This window comes from Perca fluviatilis, chromosome 14, assembly GCF_010015445.1.
Source record: "Perca fluviatilis chromosome 14, GENO_Pfluv_1.0, whole genome shotgun sequence".
Lineage (NCBI taxonomy): Eukaryota > Metazoa > Chordata > Actinopteri > Perciformes > Percidae > Perca > Perca fluviatilis.
In genome coordinates, this window is record NC_053125.1 from 26,884,295 (window position 1) to 26,901,843 (window position 17,549).

General features: G+C 38.1%; 1 protein-coding gene across 1 annotated transcript; it reads left to right on the forward strand.

Annotated features, from left to right (window-relative positions):
• Window positions 1-939: 939 nt before the first annotated feature.
• Window positions 940-3,363, forward strand: LOC120572550 (putative selection and upkeep of intraepithelial T-cells protein 1 homolog; the record flags this gene model as incomplete). Its single annotated transcript, XM_039821878.1, has 3 exons — window positions 940-1,152; window positions 2,912-3,164; window positions 3,242-3,363. Coding segments are annotated over 3 exons (588 nt in total), but the record flags the coding sequence as incomplete, so codon positions are not given.
• Window positions 3,364-17,549: the final 14,186 nt, after the last annotated feature.

Below are 17,549 nucleotides of genomic sequence, written 5' to 3' on the forward strand. Positions count from 1 at the left end.
CGGAGTGATTCAGAGTGTTTTGAGAGATATTTTAGATATAATTGGTCTGACATACTTAACAGTTGACTTATTTTAATTTTCAGAACTGCAGAATGATTCCCATGAAGGACAGACTCCTCTTGAAACCTTCGCTCAGTGTCTTCATAGCATTGGTCCTTCTCCTAATACACTCTGGTGGAGGTAAATTAAGCACAAACATATGGTAAATCATGATTAGACTTTAGATATATCAAAAACATACCGTAACATAATGGTCATTAAAGGCTAGGCAACTACAAATAACACACTATACAATACATTTTACAACCCAGTGAAACACCAATGCACTTAGTGGTTTTACTGCCATAGCCTCACTTGGTTTGAAATGACCAGAAACAAATGGTCGTGATACCTACAGGAAATAGCCATACAATGGCTGGGTCATAAACCACAGGCTTTCAACCTGGGGGGAGAAGGTCATGTCCTATAGTATAAGTATACAATTTTAACCCAGGAAAGTGTTTTAATCCAAACCACCATCTTTTTTCCTAACCTTAAATAGTCATTTTGAAGCCTAAAATTAAATCTCTGCCGCAAGACGGCTCACTTGTTGTCAGCTTAATTTAACTGTAATGTCCGCTGAAATGACCTCACAGTCACATTTTGCCGGCTAAATTTAACTGTAGAGACAGCTAAGCTCGTGGTCACCTGACCAGCTGGTACAGCTACTAATTTTGTAGGATATCTTACAAATGGGTAAACATACATTTTTGTACAATATCATACAAACCTGTCATGGGTATGCAATGAATGATATGTAGGAGTTGGATAATGAACAGATTTTTTTCCTCAGGTCAGTCTCAGGTGATGGGTACATCTCAGGCAATAGTGGCAAAGGGTTGGTGATGACATAACTTTGCCACGCCCGGAAAACTGCTGTGGATGCTACTGACCTGACTGTGGAGTGGGAGACCTGACCTAGCGCCCAGATTTGTCTATTTGAGACGAGACGGCGTGGAGCTTCAGCTTGAGGAGCATCCATTGTACATGGGGAGAACATCACTGTCCACCAACAAACTAAAGTGTGGAGACATTTCCCTTAAACTCTCCAAAGTAAAACTCTCTGATACAGGAACCTACAAAAATGCCTTGTTCCAAAAACTGGAACAGAATGTGTTGTCGAACTTATTGTAGGTAAGTTGGCATGAATCCATTGTGCACTTAAAGTGGTCGCTTTGCACAAAAGCGGTAGTGTTATTGCCAACAGTATTCCTGAGTTACGCGTTACTGGGGGTCATAGAGAATATGAATGTTTTGCTCAGAAAATCATTCATTTACAATAACAGAATGTGTCAATGAACAAGAATGTACAGTAACTCAGCCTGGATGCATCCTTAGCTAAACTGGGTATCACTGTCAATGTGTTACAAGCCAAAGCATTAAGAATTTGTTGTAGCAAACAATGTATATAATATCTTAGATTAATATAGCGCATTTCATAAAAACCCACAGACACTTTACACAAGTAAAGGGGAAAGTGAAAAGAAAATTTCAGGCCAACCACAACCACAAACACAACCGGGCACTAAATGGAAGAGGGACGTAATTTAATCCAGGCTGCTAGCGTACAACCACATTGCGGATTACAAAGTTATTTTTTATAAATGAAAGAAACATAGTACTGCACTCGAAGGTCAATTCGTGAATGTTTTTGGATCATTGACAATCCCATAAGTGTCTCCATCTGTTAAAATCCCGACCAACTGTGATTCATGTTATCGCCCGTTGTCTGTCACTTTCCCTTTTAGCTATTAGTTGTTCTTAGATTAATTTCCTTCTTTTCTGTGATGGTCCTGTCCCAGTTTCCAGCTATAACTACACCAGATAACTTCTAAAATAAAAATAAAATACAATTAGGCCTAAATAAAGACATCTCCTGCTACCTTTTACCTGGCTGGATACAATAACACAGGCTTTTGTGGTGTTACCCTGAAATCTGTGACCCGTCAGAATGTGTGCTCTGTAGCCGGCGTCTACCTGCTAACATTTTTTGTGTGATTTCTGGAAAAATCGGACTGGGCAAATGCATTGATAGAATCAAAAGCGCCCTTTTCACTGTTAGTCTTGTTTGCTGTTACAGGTCACTTATGATCATCAGATGAAAAATGACGTGTTTTCAGCAACATTTAAAAGTTACATATAGCAACTTTAAAAATCTAATATCATTCTGGAATGTAAAGCCTAAATGCATTAGTCATAAGTGACAGTCATAACAGTCAGATACTAAATATGAGAAACTAATGTAAGAACATTTGGGCTACTTACTCTTATCTACCTGAAGAGGAATGAGGACAAGAACAGGAAATGGGTAATCTTGATGTTTTTAAGCTCTCAGACATTAGTTGGCAGACCTGCTGGATCAGTAAACACACACTAAATCTGATGCTGGCAGATATTTTGGTACTGTTCATGGGCTGACCAGAAGGGCACCCACAGGGAGATTTGGGTTGACGGATGGATGGACTAAAACAGAGGTACTTGGGACAAACACATGGGCACTTGGAATGACCATGGGACAGCATTTAGGCCAACCAGGGACATTTGAGCTGGGCAGAATGGCATTTAGGCTGACCAAAGGCGCACAAAGACAAACAGAGGTGTACAGAAGGACATTTGGATTGACAGTACTGGCAATTGAACTGACAAGAAGATTGCTTGGGATGATGAAAGGCACACTTGAGACACATAACATGATAAAAAGGCTTTTGGACTACCAAAAGGGCATTTGGGCTGAGCAAAGAGTTAGGGTGTCATTGTAGAGCACTTGGGCTGTTACTTTAGGGAAACATTAGGCATTACTAATCAGCTGTGACAACTTTATATACAAACTATTTCTACTTTTTTAGGTTCTGTCTCCTCACCTGACATGAAGATATCCAAAGTCACCAATGGAGTGGTTCTACAATGTTCGTCTGAAGGCTGGTATCCAGAGCCTGAGGTGTTGTGGCTGGACAGTGAGGGAAACCTCCTCTCTGCTGGACCTCCAGAGACAGTCAGAGGTCCTGATGATCTCTATACTGTCAGCAGCGTAGTGACTGTGGAGAAGAGACACAGCAACAGCTTCACCTGCAGAGTCCAGCAGAAGGACACCAACCAGACCAAAGAGACAACTATCCATCTTCCAGGTAGAAAAACACATTGATGCTATTACTTTGTCAGAGACAGTATTGTTGTATTTACACATCTATTGTGTTAATTTTAGATGATTTCTTCATGGACCAGTGTAATTCTGCTGTTCGCATCACCATCTGCTTGGCAGCCTGCTTCATGTCTGTCATGGCAGTCTTTGTTTCGTGGGAAATGTGGACAACACCAAATCAGTAAGTTAAAACTTCATTTTTCTTTTTACAAATCTGAAGTTACGCTCACATTTCGTTGATGGCTATTTTTACATTAATTACATTTAGAGTGAACAGATAAGAAGGGCTGAGAACCACCCGACGGGATCTTAGCCATAGTGTCATCCATTGCAATCATGGAACATCCAACTTGTTGGCTGTTATCCCACTCATACCATACTCTAAAATTTTTCCATACTTTTCCCGCCAATCAGAGTCTAGAAATATAACTGGTCATGGTGTAATGAGCAATAGAAAATGTATACATTAATTAAGAAAAACATGTAATTTGACTAGATTTTCCACCAAATGTTTGTCACATTTGGGAATTAAATGCTAGATAATTCTGCAAGAGAGGTTTAAACATCAAACTAAACACCCATCTCTTCTGTTAACATAGAAACCACAAACAGCAGCACAGAACTTCAGCATCTGATGGAAGGAGATAAAATGATTCAGTTGGACATGAAAGAGGAAAACTTCATGAGGAATCACAGAAGAATGAGGGCGATTTGAAACATGTACAACAGGTGATTACAATATTGATGAACCAGAGAGAGAAACTCAACTCACTACTGGATGAGGACAAGACACAGATAGAGAACAACAACAAGAAGCTGAAGAAGCTCCCCAAAACAGACACAGGTAAAAAAATGGAAAAGCGGTAAAGACCAGGAGAGGATCTGGACAGGAGAAAGATAAAACATGATGAACTGTTAAGGAACACAGGAAAGTTACAGGAGACAGCAGAGCAGATGATTACTATAATGACAGAAAGGAAAGAGAAACAAGAGAGAGATAAGAAGAAAATAAATGAACACCTGAAAGAGATGGAGAGAGAAGAGACCAAAATTCAGTTAGAGCAGCAAGAGAGAGAAGAGGAAAAATAATCCATCCTCAAATGATGATGATAAATGAAAAATGATGTATTCATATTAGATCCACAGTGTTGTCATCTACCGGATCATTCCAAAACCAGATGTGACCACATTGAACTTTGGTCAGTTTATTCTTTGCTCACTTCCTCCAGGTCAAGTCACTAAAGAATTTGACATCATGAAAATGAATGTAGCAGGTTGCTGCATTAACTTGAATTTCACTTTGTGTCTTTGTTTTATAGAAATTATTTTTTCTCATTGTCTTGCATAATGTTGCATTTTTAATAGATTGTACTATAATATTCTTTAGCTGTATTTGCTGTAAAATTCATGTTAGGTTGTACTTCACTGACATAAATAATACTTTGTACAAAATGTGTGATTACATAATCCTGAAAATGTATGATAGATTATATCAGCATCACCAATTGTTTTATTAATGGTTAAAGTTTAAATACAAATTTATAGTAGGCATATTTTAATTTAATTTCACCCAGATTTGATCTTTTGTCCCAATGTACTGATTGTTCTATTGTGTTTACTTCAGATTAGACATTAACAGTCATCCCACAATCAGCCCAACAGCAGTTTCTCCTAACACTCCTAAAACCAGAAAGTATTTTTTTTTGCAGTCATTGATGTTTCATAGCCTAGAAATACAGATGTTTTTTGATAACTGTACTGACCCTTTTCTTAAAAGAAATAAATGAACATTTTCTAGTCCATCTAATGAAGGCTGTCACATTTGTTTGTGTTGCTCAAAGCTGTACTGAATTGTTATTGCAGATAAAACTCTGCAACAAGCAGAAGACACGTCAACAGAGATTTGGTCCTTTATCTGAAGTAATACAAAGTTAAAAAACATCAAAATTAGATGGATGACATTGCAGGAGGGGATACATTAATATTGCAGCAATGATTGTCTCTTAATTGTTATTAATGTACTCACACAAGATGGATAAAAATATCAAATGTTTAATGTTTTAGTAAAAAGAAGCTGAAAAATGTTACTCACTGGTGTGAAAATGCAACATTTGCCAAAAAACCATGTCTCAAATTGTACCTGGGCCGGGCCTGGTTCGGACAGCTATTTAGAAATGATGTTCGGGTTTGGGCGGGGTTCCTTCATATCAGCGATAAGGCGTTGGTTTTAAAATGGTGCTGCGGCTTTAAGAGAGGTCAGTGCATGTGTGTGTGTGTGTGTGTGTGTGGGAAAGTGGGCAGAAGAGTAATAGAGAAAAAGGAAGCAGACGTGTAGATGCAACCGGAGCACAGTTGGTGGAATAAGTTTAAGTTTTGTACACAGTGTGCGGGTGTCCGAAATAAACCCCAGACTGAAAGCCAAGTTCATTCCCTTTGCTCACTACACAGTAAATTTTGAAGAGTTAAAGTAACACTTAAGAAGTTAAATTTAACACTATTCCTGAGTGTATTTGGTCCCACCCTGAATTAGTGTTAAAGTGACTCTTTTCATAGTGTTAAAATTTTATAATTAAATTAACTCTAAATAGAGTAAAGATTTAACACTCTTTTACACTGAATAGTGTTATTTTAATTTTACACTAAAGGTTAAATAACACTGGAGAGTGTACATATTACCCTTGAAGTTAATCATTTACTCTTCTACAATAACAAATCAACTCTGATTGAGTTTGATTCCAGTCCAGTTTAACACTGCATGGAGTTATTTAAAGTTGACACTCAAGGGTAAAATAACTCTGATAAGTGTTGATGTTACACACTATTATGTTGATAATTGACTATCTTGCAGTGAAAAACAAGCTCAAATAGAGTCAAATTCTAACACTGCATAGTGTCACGGAAATAAATCTCAGCAGTATACATATTACACTTCTTTAGTGTCAAATTATACCAAATACACTATTAAGTGAGTAAAAATCACAACTTACCACAAAATAATGCATTTCACATTTTTATTAACACAAATCCCTTTTTAAAAACATTGACCTTAGGTCTCCATAAAATGGCAATAGTGAACAACATACAAGGAGGAATCTGTTGTTCCATACTTCATTTGAACATCAAAAGGTTTAAAGTAACACAGTTCTTTAATGTTGATCACCTTTTGAACCCTGTCTGGATGCATCCTGACCTTAAAGGCATAGTAATGGTGATCAAAACACATTGTTTCCATCAGTTTTCCACAGAGCAATACACAGTCATCTTTCACAGCAATAATTTTGATTTTACAAAATACAGGCATCTCAAATGCTACCTCAGTACAGATAATGAAGTCACGGCTGTACTCTGTACCATGATGTTTTATCCACTTCGCAGAAAACACACTGGTAGACAATAAAGCCCCCAAATTTGAAAGCAATTCGGGACCTTCTTTGAGCTCACTAAAGCGTGCACCATCTTCCCTGAACCTAAAGTTAATCTTTCCTTACTAAAGGACTCTCGATACATTGCCATACAACTTTGGTGCTTTTTGCTAATGTTTTTGTTACATTTTTAAAGCTTTTTAATTGCTTCTTGAAAAAGTCTGTTTAGCTCCATAACGCATGCACCACATGCGCAGAACTGGGCCGATGTTTTTATATTACGAGGGTAATGAATCATCAAGTGATGTTTTGGTAAGAGATTGATTGCAGGAAACAACTGCTTGAAGAGTTGATGATGATCAATGATTAAATGTTTGAGGTAAATGGTCATGCCTTCTGTAAGGACTGGTGAAAATACAATGTTAACAATGTGGGCTAGATTTATCATGCCGTTTACGCCTGTTTCCAGGCGCTAAATGGTCGCAAAAGACGGACGTAACCGGCGCGGGCTATTTACAAACAGGGCGACTTGGTAAAAATCGCAGATTGTCTGCCACATGAGCGAGAAGAGACAAGTTGCGCTTTCAATATGCGTTTGTGGGAGGGTCGTGGGGAAAGTGGGAGTTCCACCCAAAAGGTGGGAGGATAAGCGAAAGTGCACCTTAATTATATATTCGTGGGTATTTACAAAGATTGTCAGTAAGAGCGTGCCTCTATTCTGCGGGGAAATTCTCCGCCTCTTAAAAGCAGGTCTAAACCAGCCGTAATCGAGTTTCCTCGTAGACCTTTATGCCGCTGGTGAAATGGCAACAGTAATTTGAGCAAGACGAAGACATAGGCGAGGCTGAAAATATTTTAAACACAAGAATCACACTTTGTCAGTGAACACAACATCATTTAGCGTTACGGATCAAGCAGCCATGCAATATTAGAGTTACTGGAAGAAATCAAAGATGAAATTGAATCTCCCACTCAGCGTTCACATCCCATTCCAGCAGTTGTTAAACTCCTCCCTACATTACAAATATTGGCATCAGGATCATTTCAAACAGCCATTGCATCAGCAGTGGGAATATCGCAGTCTGCACTCAGCCATATCATAGCACAAGTACGCTTTGCTACAGCGCAATTCTACGGTATAGTGGGCGGAGAAAGACGCGCTGATTGCCTGATGGGTGTCAGGGTTGATAAATACTACGCAAAATGTGGAAGCATAGCGGCGCTATTACCGAACTACGCAACGAACGGGCCAAGCGCAAACTGCGCTAGGGTTAGTAAATCTAGCCCTGTGTAGAAGCAAAAGTAGAAGATGCCAGTGCTGGTCATCTGACTGTATTAAATCACCAAATAGCAAAGGCATATTACGTTAATAAGCACCAAGACTGTATAGCATTCAACCCCAAATCATTACTTCCATCAATCAACTTTACTCTAGGTGGACGGTTTCGCTGCTGATTGTAACCATAGTCAAAAGCATGTATTCTACTTGTCAGTTGTTCAGCATTTAGTTTTCCTTAATGTACTGCAGGACAAGTTTGACTTCAAACTGAGAAACTCCTTCTAAAATATCGTGCATTATATCTACAGAAAAATTGTTGGCTGTATTAAAATACTGTAGTGAATTCAACAGACAAATGCACTTGACACCATATATATGAGGTAGTGTAGGATCTGTTTGTAAAGTTTGAAAGTGCAGTTTGTGCATCTCGATAGTTCGTAGTTACAACTTCTGGATCATCTTCACAGAACAGTTTGAAAACTGTCTCAAGGAGACAGAAATGACAACAATACCCGTCCCCCAAACAAACCATGCAACCCAAGATTATCACCATTGACCTGAACTATGGTACCGTGAATCAAATCTTTCAATCTGGGAAACTTTAAGTCCCTCTGTCTCAAGTACTTTAAGATCACTGACAAGTGGCTCAAGTATCAAATTAAAACCATAATGCTTGATGTCCTGTGCATGGAAAAGAGCACACAAATGAATATTTATCAATGATGAATTAAAGATTGGGGGAAAATTCCTTAATGTAAAATATATAGCACCTAATTTGTGTATACTTTTAGACCCCAAGGGGTTTGCTGTTTCAAAGTCGTCATAAAATAGCTGTATCTGTAATGCATCTTTTTCTATAAAGAATAAGGGACTTTTTTAAAATAGGCGGCATCTCTCAAGTCTGCATACACACCTTTCTTGGGCATGTGCCTGGGCTTGAACATGTCTGCAAGTTCTGGGTTTTGAAAAATTGCCTTTAGTGTTTCTAAAATAGGAATATATGCAAATGTGTCAGTTACAACGACCTGATCCGTATGTCCCAGTTGTTTTGTTTCTTCTGCTGTTAAATCTTGTGCCAAGCACCTTTTCAACAGGTTCTACGATTCCCCATTTCTCTTTGAAGTGTTTATTTCGTTTAGCTTCCAAATTTAAGGGTGTGAAGGGGTTTTCCAACTTTTCCAAAGATTGTTCTATTCTGTTCTTATTTTCTGTGTCTGGTGGAGATAAGCACTGCAAAGCTGCATCTTTAACTTGACTATGAATCTCAAAAACACTTCTTTCATGGAGGAAACAAAACTATTTACAGTAGATTGACTTAATCCAGCTGCTTTTAGTTGTGCAGCAGCAGAAGCACACATATCTAGAGTGCTCCTGTTGGACTTTTCCAACAGATTAGATATGGCTACCTCATGTTGTTCATTAACTGTCCGGGACATTGTAGCTGTCGCTCTACATTAGTGGTCACTGCCTCTCAATTCTGCTTAAATAAATATCAGGGTCAACCTGTTGGTCAATATACTCAGTGTGTTTTGTGTTTAAATGTTTCCTTAAACCAGAAAATGTGTCAAACACACAGCCACATCCAGTCTGAGCACATTTAAAGCTGAGATTTTTTCCAGGTAAGTAACCGTGAACTAATCGTAAATGCCTAACAAGCATATTTGAACTAGATAACTCAGCCTGACAAACAAAACACTTCATGTTCAAAGGAGAAACTTCAAGCACTAATGAAGTAACCTCGCCCTGACTTCAGCAACACAAGGACTCTCCTTGACCTTGCCAGCATCGATGTTGTACACGTGGTTTGAACGAAAGTGTACATGTTGTGGAGCATGGTGTCGTAGCATGTGCCAAACACAAAATGTGCCTTAAATAGATCGTCAAAAGCAAGAGAAGAGGTTGACCTGCAAGGTATGGCATTCTTGTCGAGAATGATGAAGAACTGGTGGATTGCATTCTTCTTAACTCTAACAGCCAGGAGATAGGGCTGAGTGCTAGTAGTGATGGCATTGAGATGCTCTTGAATGTTTGTTCCAGTCTGCGAAGACAAATGAGGGAAAACTCTAGTTAATGGCCAAGTAGTTGTAGAATATGCAGAAAGAGCCAATACACTACTAGTATTGAATATGAATATTGAATGAATACTTGTACCCTAATATTAGGTGTTCATACCAGAAATCAGAAAAAATACAAACCTTCTTGAATACCACAAGATGTTTCTCTGCTTGGGATGTGGAAACCTTTCCTGGTCTCTTCCGACCCTGAGCAGAGGGTGGAATCAGGTGAAGCAGCAGTAAAACCGATGACAGATCATCACTGTCCCAACCTGTAACAACACAAGTTCAATGTTAACACACTTCAGTTATGTTGTTTTCTTTCCATATGACCCCCCAGACAGACAGCAGTTCTATATCACAAGATGTTCTACAACTAAAACATCCACAGGGCTGAGTCAAACCTCAAACGTTTTGTTCAATATACTGCTACAGAACGTCCTCGTAAATCTTTCACAGAGCTAGCTTCTGTAGTATTATGTTGATATGTAAATATTTACACATAATGTTGATATATTTATTGCAATACAAAACACAAGGTAGGCACACAAGCAGTTTACCAAAGTCAACATCCAATTCAGTGCCATCCTCAGGAGGATCAGCTGCCAGCAAGAGTTCTTCAAGCTCACTTGTGGATGGAAGCTTTCTGCATTGTTTGATGATCTTTTTCTTGAACGGCGACCGGCCCCTTTCCAGAAGCTTGCTTGAGGTATCCTCTCTGACCATTAGAACAAAATCCTGTTCAACCTGGAGTTGGGTGGTGTTGGTGACAATTTCAGTTATTTGACAGCCAATCAAAATGTATTGGGTGCTAGTTATTGGGTATCACTACAATGTCTTACAAAACAATTCACTTGTCATAGCATTTTCAAAATAACATAATTACCAAGCTTTTGACGTCTTTAAAACGTGGAAACTCAGACAGTATGTTGCTTGACTGCTGGGGGTCGAGGATCATGTTGCGGCGATACACAAACGTCAGTTTCATTTTCTTCTTGATTATGTCTGCATCAGCAGAATGTTTCATCAGTGAGATTGCTTCATTGCACTCATCTTCAGTCAGGGCAGTCTCTGGAACAAACTGGGATTCTGATCTGACAGTTGGTCCTCCAGACATGTCTTCACCAGATGATCCTTTGGCTGATTCTACACAACACAGGACAATTTCAATCATTTCAAACGTTTTAGTGCCTGGCTAACTTTTAAAGGAGGTAAACCACTGTACACCATTGACATTATTTCTTCACAATTTATGAAAATCTGCAGTTTGTGGGTTGAAAATGTATCAAAATGCCATATACTGCTTTAAATCACCCTAAGGTTTGCAAGGCCAGTTTATCACTCCACCAGTCAGTGTCATGGCAACACCCTTAAAGTCACAGTCGTTTTGTAGGTCTCTGATGCATTTTTTTTTTTTAATTGCTAAGAAGGAGGGAGCTAGCAGAACTGAAGGAAGATTTCACATTATATTATCTGACTAAGAAACATTGTGCAACAAATGCAATTATTGAGCTAGCAACTGTTTTATTCCATATATTTTCCGGTATTACCTCCAAAATGATGATCGCCTCTCTTTAGTGGTGCCTCTCTGAATAGTTTTAATCCCCCAGGCCAAATTACCCAGTTCCACTCTTGCCATCATAATAATGCTCCTTGAAGGATGAAAGGATAACAAAAATGGATACTTCATTGAAAACAACATGGTCTGGTAGGATTCAAAAACTTCCAATAGCATTTAACATTACAACTATTATTGTGTGCAACTCACCCGAGGTACGGGAATAAGGTCACTATTCCTTTGGCATACATTTCTTTCACCTGTCTGGGTGGAGATGTACTGCAAAATTGATGAAGAAAGGATTGTGCAGTCATATTCACTTAGATTCAGATTTAGATTTACATATTGAGAACACAAGGACTATTTTATCAAATTACCCATTCTTTTTCTGTCATGTCAGCTGCCAGCATGTTCACCATTTTACGTCTCGTTTCATCCGTCAAGGACTTGGTTCGTTTGTATTCATTTATTATACGTTCCCCACCAGTTTTGTTGGTAAGAGCTGATTCCACCAACTTAAAACAAAATGCATAACAATTCAGCATGTTATATCCACTGGAAATAAACTAATATGATGTCAAAGGATGTCCCGATCCAATCTCAAAGATTGCAAGTGCTACAAAAGTCCAATGATAAAGCCAATAATGGTAAGAAACTCCTCCAGACAGCGACAATAACTTTAATGTACTCAGTGTGCACTATATTATCAATAAATAAATAAAAGTATCTGCTCAGGACTCGATATCAGCAGATACTTATAAAATTAATCGGATAGGGTTGTAAAAAAACTTGATCGGGACATCCCTAATCATGACTGAAAACATGTAATTTACAATGTATATTAATGTAATTTTAATTCTGAGAACTTTTTATTTATTTAACCTTTATTTATCCAGGTAAACTGTTTGAGAACAACTTCTCATTCACTGATTCAAAAACAGAATTTAAAATGTCATAATTGTCTTACTTGCTTGGCTTCTGTATCCAGCCTCTGGCGTTTTCTGGAGGGGCTATCTGAAATGATGACTGTATCCTCAGAGTCCAAGGTGTCAAGGGATGATGGTTGGAACTGCTCAGAAGAGGCCACCATGGAGACAGATTCTAACCATGATTTGAGAAGCAGAAAGAAGAAAAAATATATATATAGTTCCCTCATAATCTAAGACACTTATTTAATAGACACCATGACCTCCATAAAACAAAGAAATAACTTATCCATTAATTAATTAACTGAAACAAACCTGAGTCATAGTTGATTGTTAGCACCCCAGTTGAGGGATCCTTTATAATATCCTCAAAAACATCATCATCCAATTCAGTCCCTGAACTGTCAACAACTTTCACACCTTCTGTTACAGCTGGGACACCAAACTTTGCAAATGCTAGAAAAAACAGGGATAAAAGCTTGTATAAACAAAAGTAAATCATTATTTATATAATAATTTCACAGTGTACAACTACCTTACCCTATAAAATAGGTTTTAAACAAACACTATTAAGTGATTAAAATGGCTTTTTGTGGCATCGTAACTATATATTAAGCAATGCATCCACAATTAAAGTGTAGTTACAAAGGGCATCACAGAAGAAATTTAGACATACTAAAATGGACCAGTTCAAAAAACCTGAGAACTTAAAATGTCCTATCATTTTAGGAATATTCCAGTATATCAATTTTAAACAGTTTAAGAGAAGTAATCCCCTTCCGCATTGTATTAACATAATTTACAATAAATCTGGCTGACATTGTCTAGTTTGAACGTTATGTTCGCCAGTTAATGTTAATTAACATTAGCTTAATACTGCTGGCACATGGACTGGACACGAGTCGGTCACAACTTAACACATGTTAACGCTAGCCTTTTTAAAATTCGACATTTGAAGACATAAAGTAATTCTTAAATGCTGCTTCTGTAGGAAATGCCAAATAATGTGTGTATAGTCACTTAGGAGAAACTTACCTGCAGTCGTTCCACATGAAGAAAAATGGCGCCGTGAAAATGTGTGGTCCGTTTGAGAAGAGTTGTAGGTGGTGCGGAGCTTTCCAGATACGTCTGACACTGCGTCTTTTAACTACGTACTTTTCACCAACACTGGGCGGTATCTTACTCCAGCTGTTGTTGTAATAACTCTGTAAGAGTCCATGTACTTTGACACTGCATATTTTACACTATGGAATTTGCTGTTAAAGCGAGATTTTTAACCCTGATATTATTAATTTTAAAACGTAGGCCCTGGAGTAAATAGTCTCCCCTGGTTTTCTGACCACGGTCGGAAACGAAGCAAGCAGCAAAAGGTTAACACATTGAACATTTCAACAGCTAATTAACGTGCGCTTGTTGCATCTTTTGACATTTCCGAATGCCTTCCTACATTTGCTTAATAAAGCGGGGCTTTCCACACAAACAAAAGCGTACGTGTCATTAGTATGAGAAAAAAATTTGATTTTAATTGTGTAGGGCCGGACAGAAATATCTTAATGCCTGTCGGGCTTGGGGTCGGTTACTGCACTGTTGAACGGGGCGGGGGTGAACAGAAAAATGCGGCCCGATCCGCCTCTAGTCTGTATCTACAATGTTTTGGTTTCCCATTCCACTCTTGCCCTGCTGCAACACTAACACACCGTACAGGTAACTTCACCCAGGACACCGGGTTTGTGCCCCCATGTATGTACGCAAATGTCCATCTTTTAACCCCCCCACGATATTTTCCAACCCCTAAGTGGTTTTACCCTGCATGTTCATAAATGACACCAAGGGGTTCTGGAACCAGAGTGTCAAAATGTGACTCCAAGGGTCCTGACCAAGCAAATATTTGACAATTTTATTTCATGTGAGGCTGTCTTTAACTGACTACGTGCGTAAGTGTGAATAAATAATCCTGAACAATTTATGGTATATTATATCAGTATTTACTGAGTTGTTCTGTTTCCTTCAGATTAGAGTAAATAACACCTTTTAGTGGTAAAATATGCTCAAAGATTAAATAGGGAGAAAAGCTACTGACTGATCTGCCACATAATCACTCGATCAGAGTCAGAATAAGAAACGTCAGTAACATGGAATGTGCCTTGGTGGTTGGTGCTTAATAAACAAACATATTGATTGATAAAAATAAACAATAAATACAGAAACGAATGTATACAAAATAGCGGTTTAGAAAAAGAAAGAAAATATAGGCTGAATGGATTGAGTGCATACTGTGCAAAAAAATATATCTAGTATGTGAAATGGGCAGGTGTATAGTCCAGGATGTAGGTTAATGCAAGGTGTAGTGACTAGGGGTGTAGGGGTCAGCAGAGCTTCCTCCCAATACTTCCAAATGAACGGAAAATAAAATCATTACAGATTCAGTTGCGTTTATGTTTTTAGCTGAAAAATGCAATTGAGATGATATGTTGTTGATATACAGTTGTTTTTTTGTTTTTTATTGATATACTTGAATACAGATTGGTTTTTTTTCTTTAGTTTAATATGTTGCGCTTTTTGATGTTTTGATAAATAACTTTTGCCTCTTGGGTTAAATTTTGTATTTTGTGTTTCATCTTTTATTCATCAGTCAATGTCATGTTTTACTGAGACCCTGACTGAATATGTTGTATGTTGTATGGCAATTAAAAATAAACCATATTTTGTGAAGAAATGAATGAATAAACCTTTTTTGTATACTGCGCAGAACATAAACCTTTCTTCAAGGCATCGCAGCTACCAATGTCGTTTCTTGATTAAAAAACCCAGTTAAATCCAGTAAACTGCAGACCCTGAAACATGTTGCAAAATGAATCAATTCATCCTGGAAGATGATGGTGTTTGCTGGACTCAGCTGAGCTGTGATGAAAATGTTACCAGAGGAAAAGGGCATCCCAGCTAAATGCCCACAATTCATACAATTTGATAGAATGGCAGGAATACAAACACAGCAAACCCGAAAAATTAAATACATGCAGAAATTTATATAGGCATAGGTAGGACAAATAGTGTATGTGTCGATACACAAAGAGGCAAATTGAGAAAGCTATTGTACTGAAAGAAACTTTAATATGTCAGAAAAAAAACCAGCCACCATAGACCAAAAGACTAGGGAGGGTCATGTATGAGTGGGAGACGTCTTGAAAAACAAAACTGAAGCCTAACTCATGATATGGTACGAAAACTTTTGCACAATGACTGGTCACATGACAGTTAAGTTTAGTGGTCTTTACCATTACATTTACCATTAATTTTATTAAATTAAATTAATACTCTGTGGCGTGTGTCTGATATAATAATGCTGCTGCAACACCATTATTTCCATTATTATGAAAAAATCTAAACTTAGCTGAGAAAAAGAACGATTTTAAAACCTGAGTGCGGAGCAGCGTGAACTGTTTAGTCGACAAAAGGTGACTGTCATACAGCAAAAACAGTTATGTTTAGGCACGCAAATGACTAGTTAACATTAGGAAAAAGATTGTGCTTTGGTTTAAAAAACAGTCCTCTTAACTAGTACAGGAACACTGGTTTCCTGGGTGAATGTTATTGTTGTTTTTCCGGCTAAACGTCTTCCGGGAGATGAACGCCACTTCCATGCCTTAAAGCCCTGTGTTTTATTAAAGGTACTTTATTGTCACATACACATACATGTAGCAGAATACATCTCTCTGCATTTAACCCATCCCTCAAGGGCGCAGTGGGTAGCCATTTACAGCGCCGGGGACCAACTCCAGATCTGAGCCAGTGCCTTGATCAAGGGCACTGACTGGAGAACCTAGTCTATGTTTTTTGATGGTGGGGAAACCAGAGCACCCGGAGGAAACCCACTCAAACATGGGAAGAACAGACAAACTCCACACAGAAAGGCCCCGAAAGACCTGGATTCCAACCCAGAACCTTCTTGCTGTGCTTACCATTGGGCCCAACATCCACCCGACTTTCCCCTATGTGGAGCTTACATTTTGTAGCTATATGTATCAATGGTTCATGAGAACAGCTTTCTACATGCTGTCTCTTTTGTGTGGTTTGTGTCTAAGAAGCTTAAATTATCACCAGCATCAGTAGTATCTAAAATTAAATGTAGAATAAGATATAACACAGGCCTTTCAAAAATAGTCAAGCGTTCATCTGTGGTTACTGAACGTTTTCTTTTGATAGTCTGATAGTCGGCTAATAACCACACCAACTGGTAACAGAACTGTGAAACCTTTTCCTAGTCCATCCAATGAAGGCTGCCACATTTGTTTGTGTTGCTGAAAGTTTTACTAAAATGTTTGCAGCTAATCTGTTCAACAAACAGCCTAAAAAAGCACATGATGATATGATTCTTAATTGTACTTTTCAAATCTCCTCACATAGGATGGAGATAATTGATTGAAGTATGATGGTACATGTAATACTTTATCTTATTGACCAAACTCATTCATTAAACTCTGTACTCAGTATTCTCTGTTGTTTACTCTTTGTTTGTTCTGTCTGGCAGTTAACCTTCACATTTACAGTTAGAGGGAATCAGTTGCTTTTGTGTGACTGAGTTTCCCAGAGTGCAGCAGTCCCAGCAGCAGCAGAGCCACCATTAAAATGGTGAAAATAGTCCTTAAGATGAGGTAAATATGACAGGAGCAATGTGAGGAGGGATGAGTCTCTCTGTGAAGCGCTGCAAAGACAGAGAAAACAGGAGTTTCAATGCATGATGTGCTTGTTAAAGTACATAAGGTGGGGCAAATTCATTTATATAGCATCTTATAGAAATGCTTGCTGAATCAGTGACTTCTTTTAAATCACTTCTTAAAAACACACTTTTATAGACTTGCTTTTGTGTGATGTCATGCTTTTATCGTCATTTTTTTTTCCATTTCACCTGTTAATTTCATTTTATCATTTTTTTCTGTCCTTTAAAGCTGCCCCATCTTTCCTTTTTCACTATTAAAATGATGTGTACATTTGGGTAGTGATTTGTATGTGATTTTGTTTCCTCTGTAAAAGCACTTTGTGAACTATTGTTTTTAAAGGTGCTATATAAATGAATGTATTATTATTAATACTATCATCATACACAGAGGCCATTTAAAGTGTTTCACATGCAAAACACCAACACACAAAAGGATACAATGAGATAAATACAAGTAAAGCATTTTATAACGGTG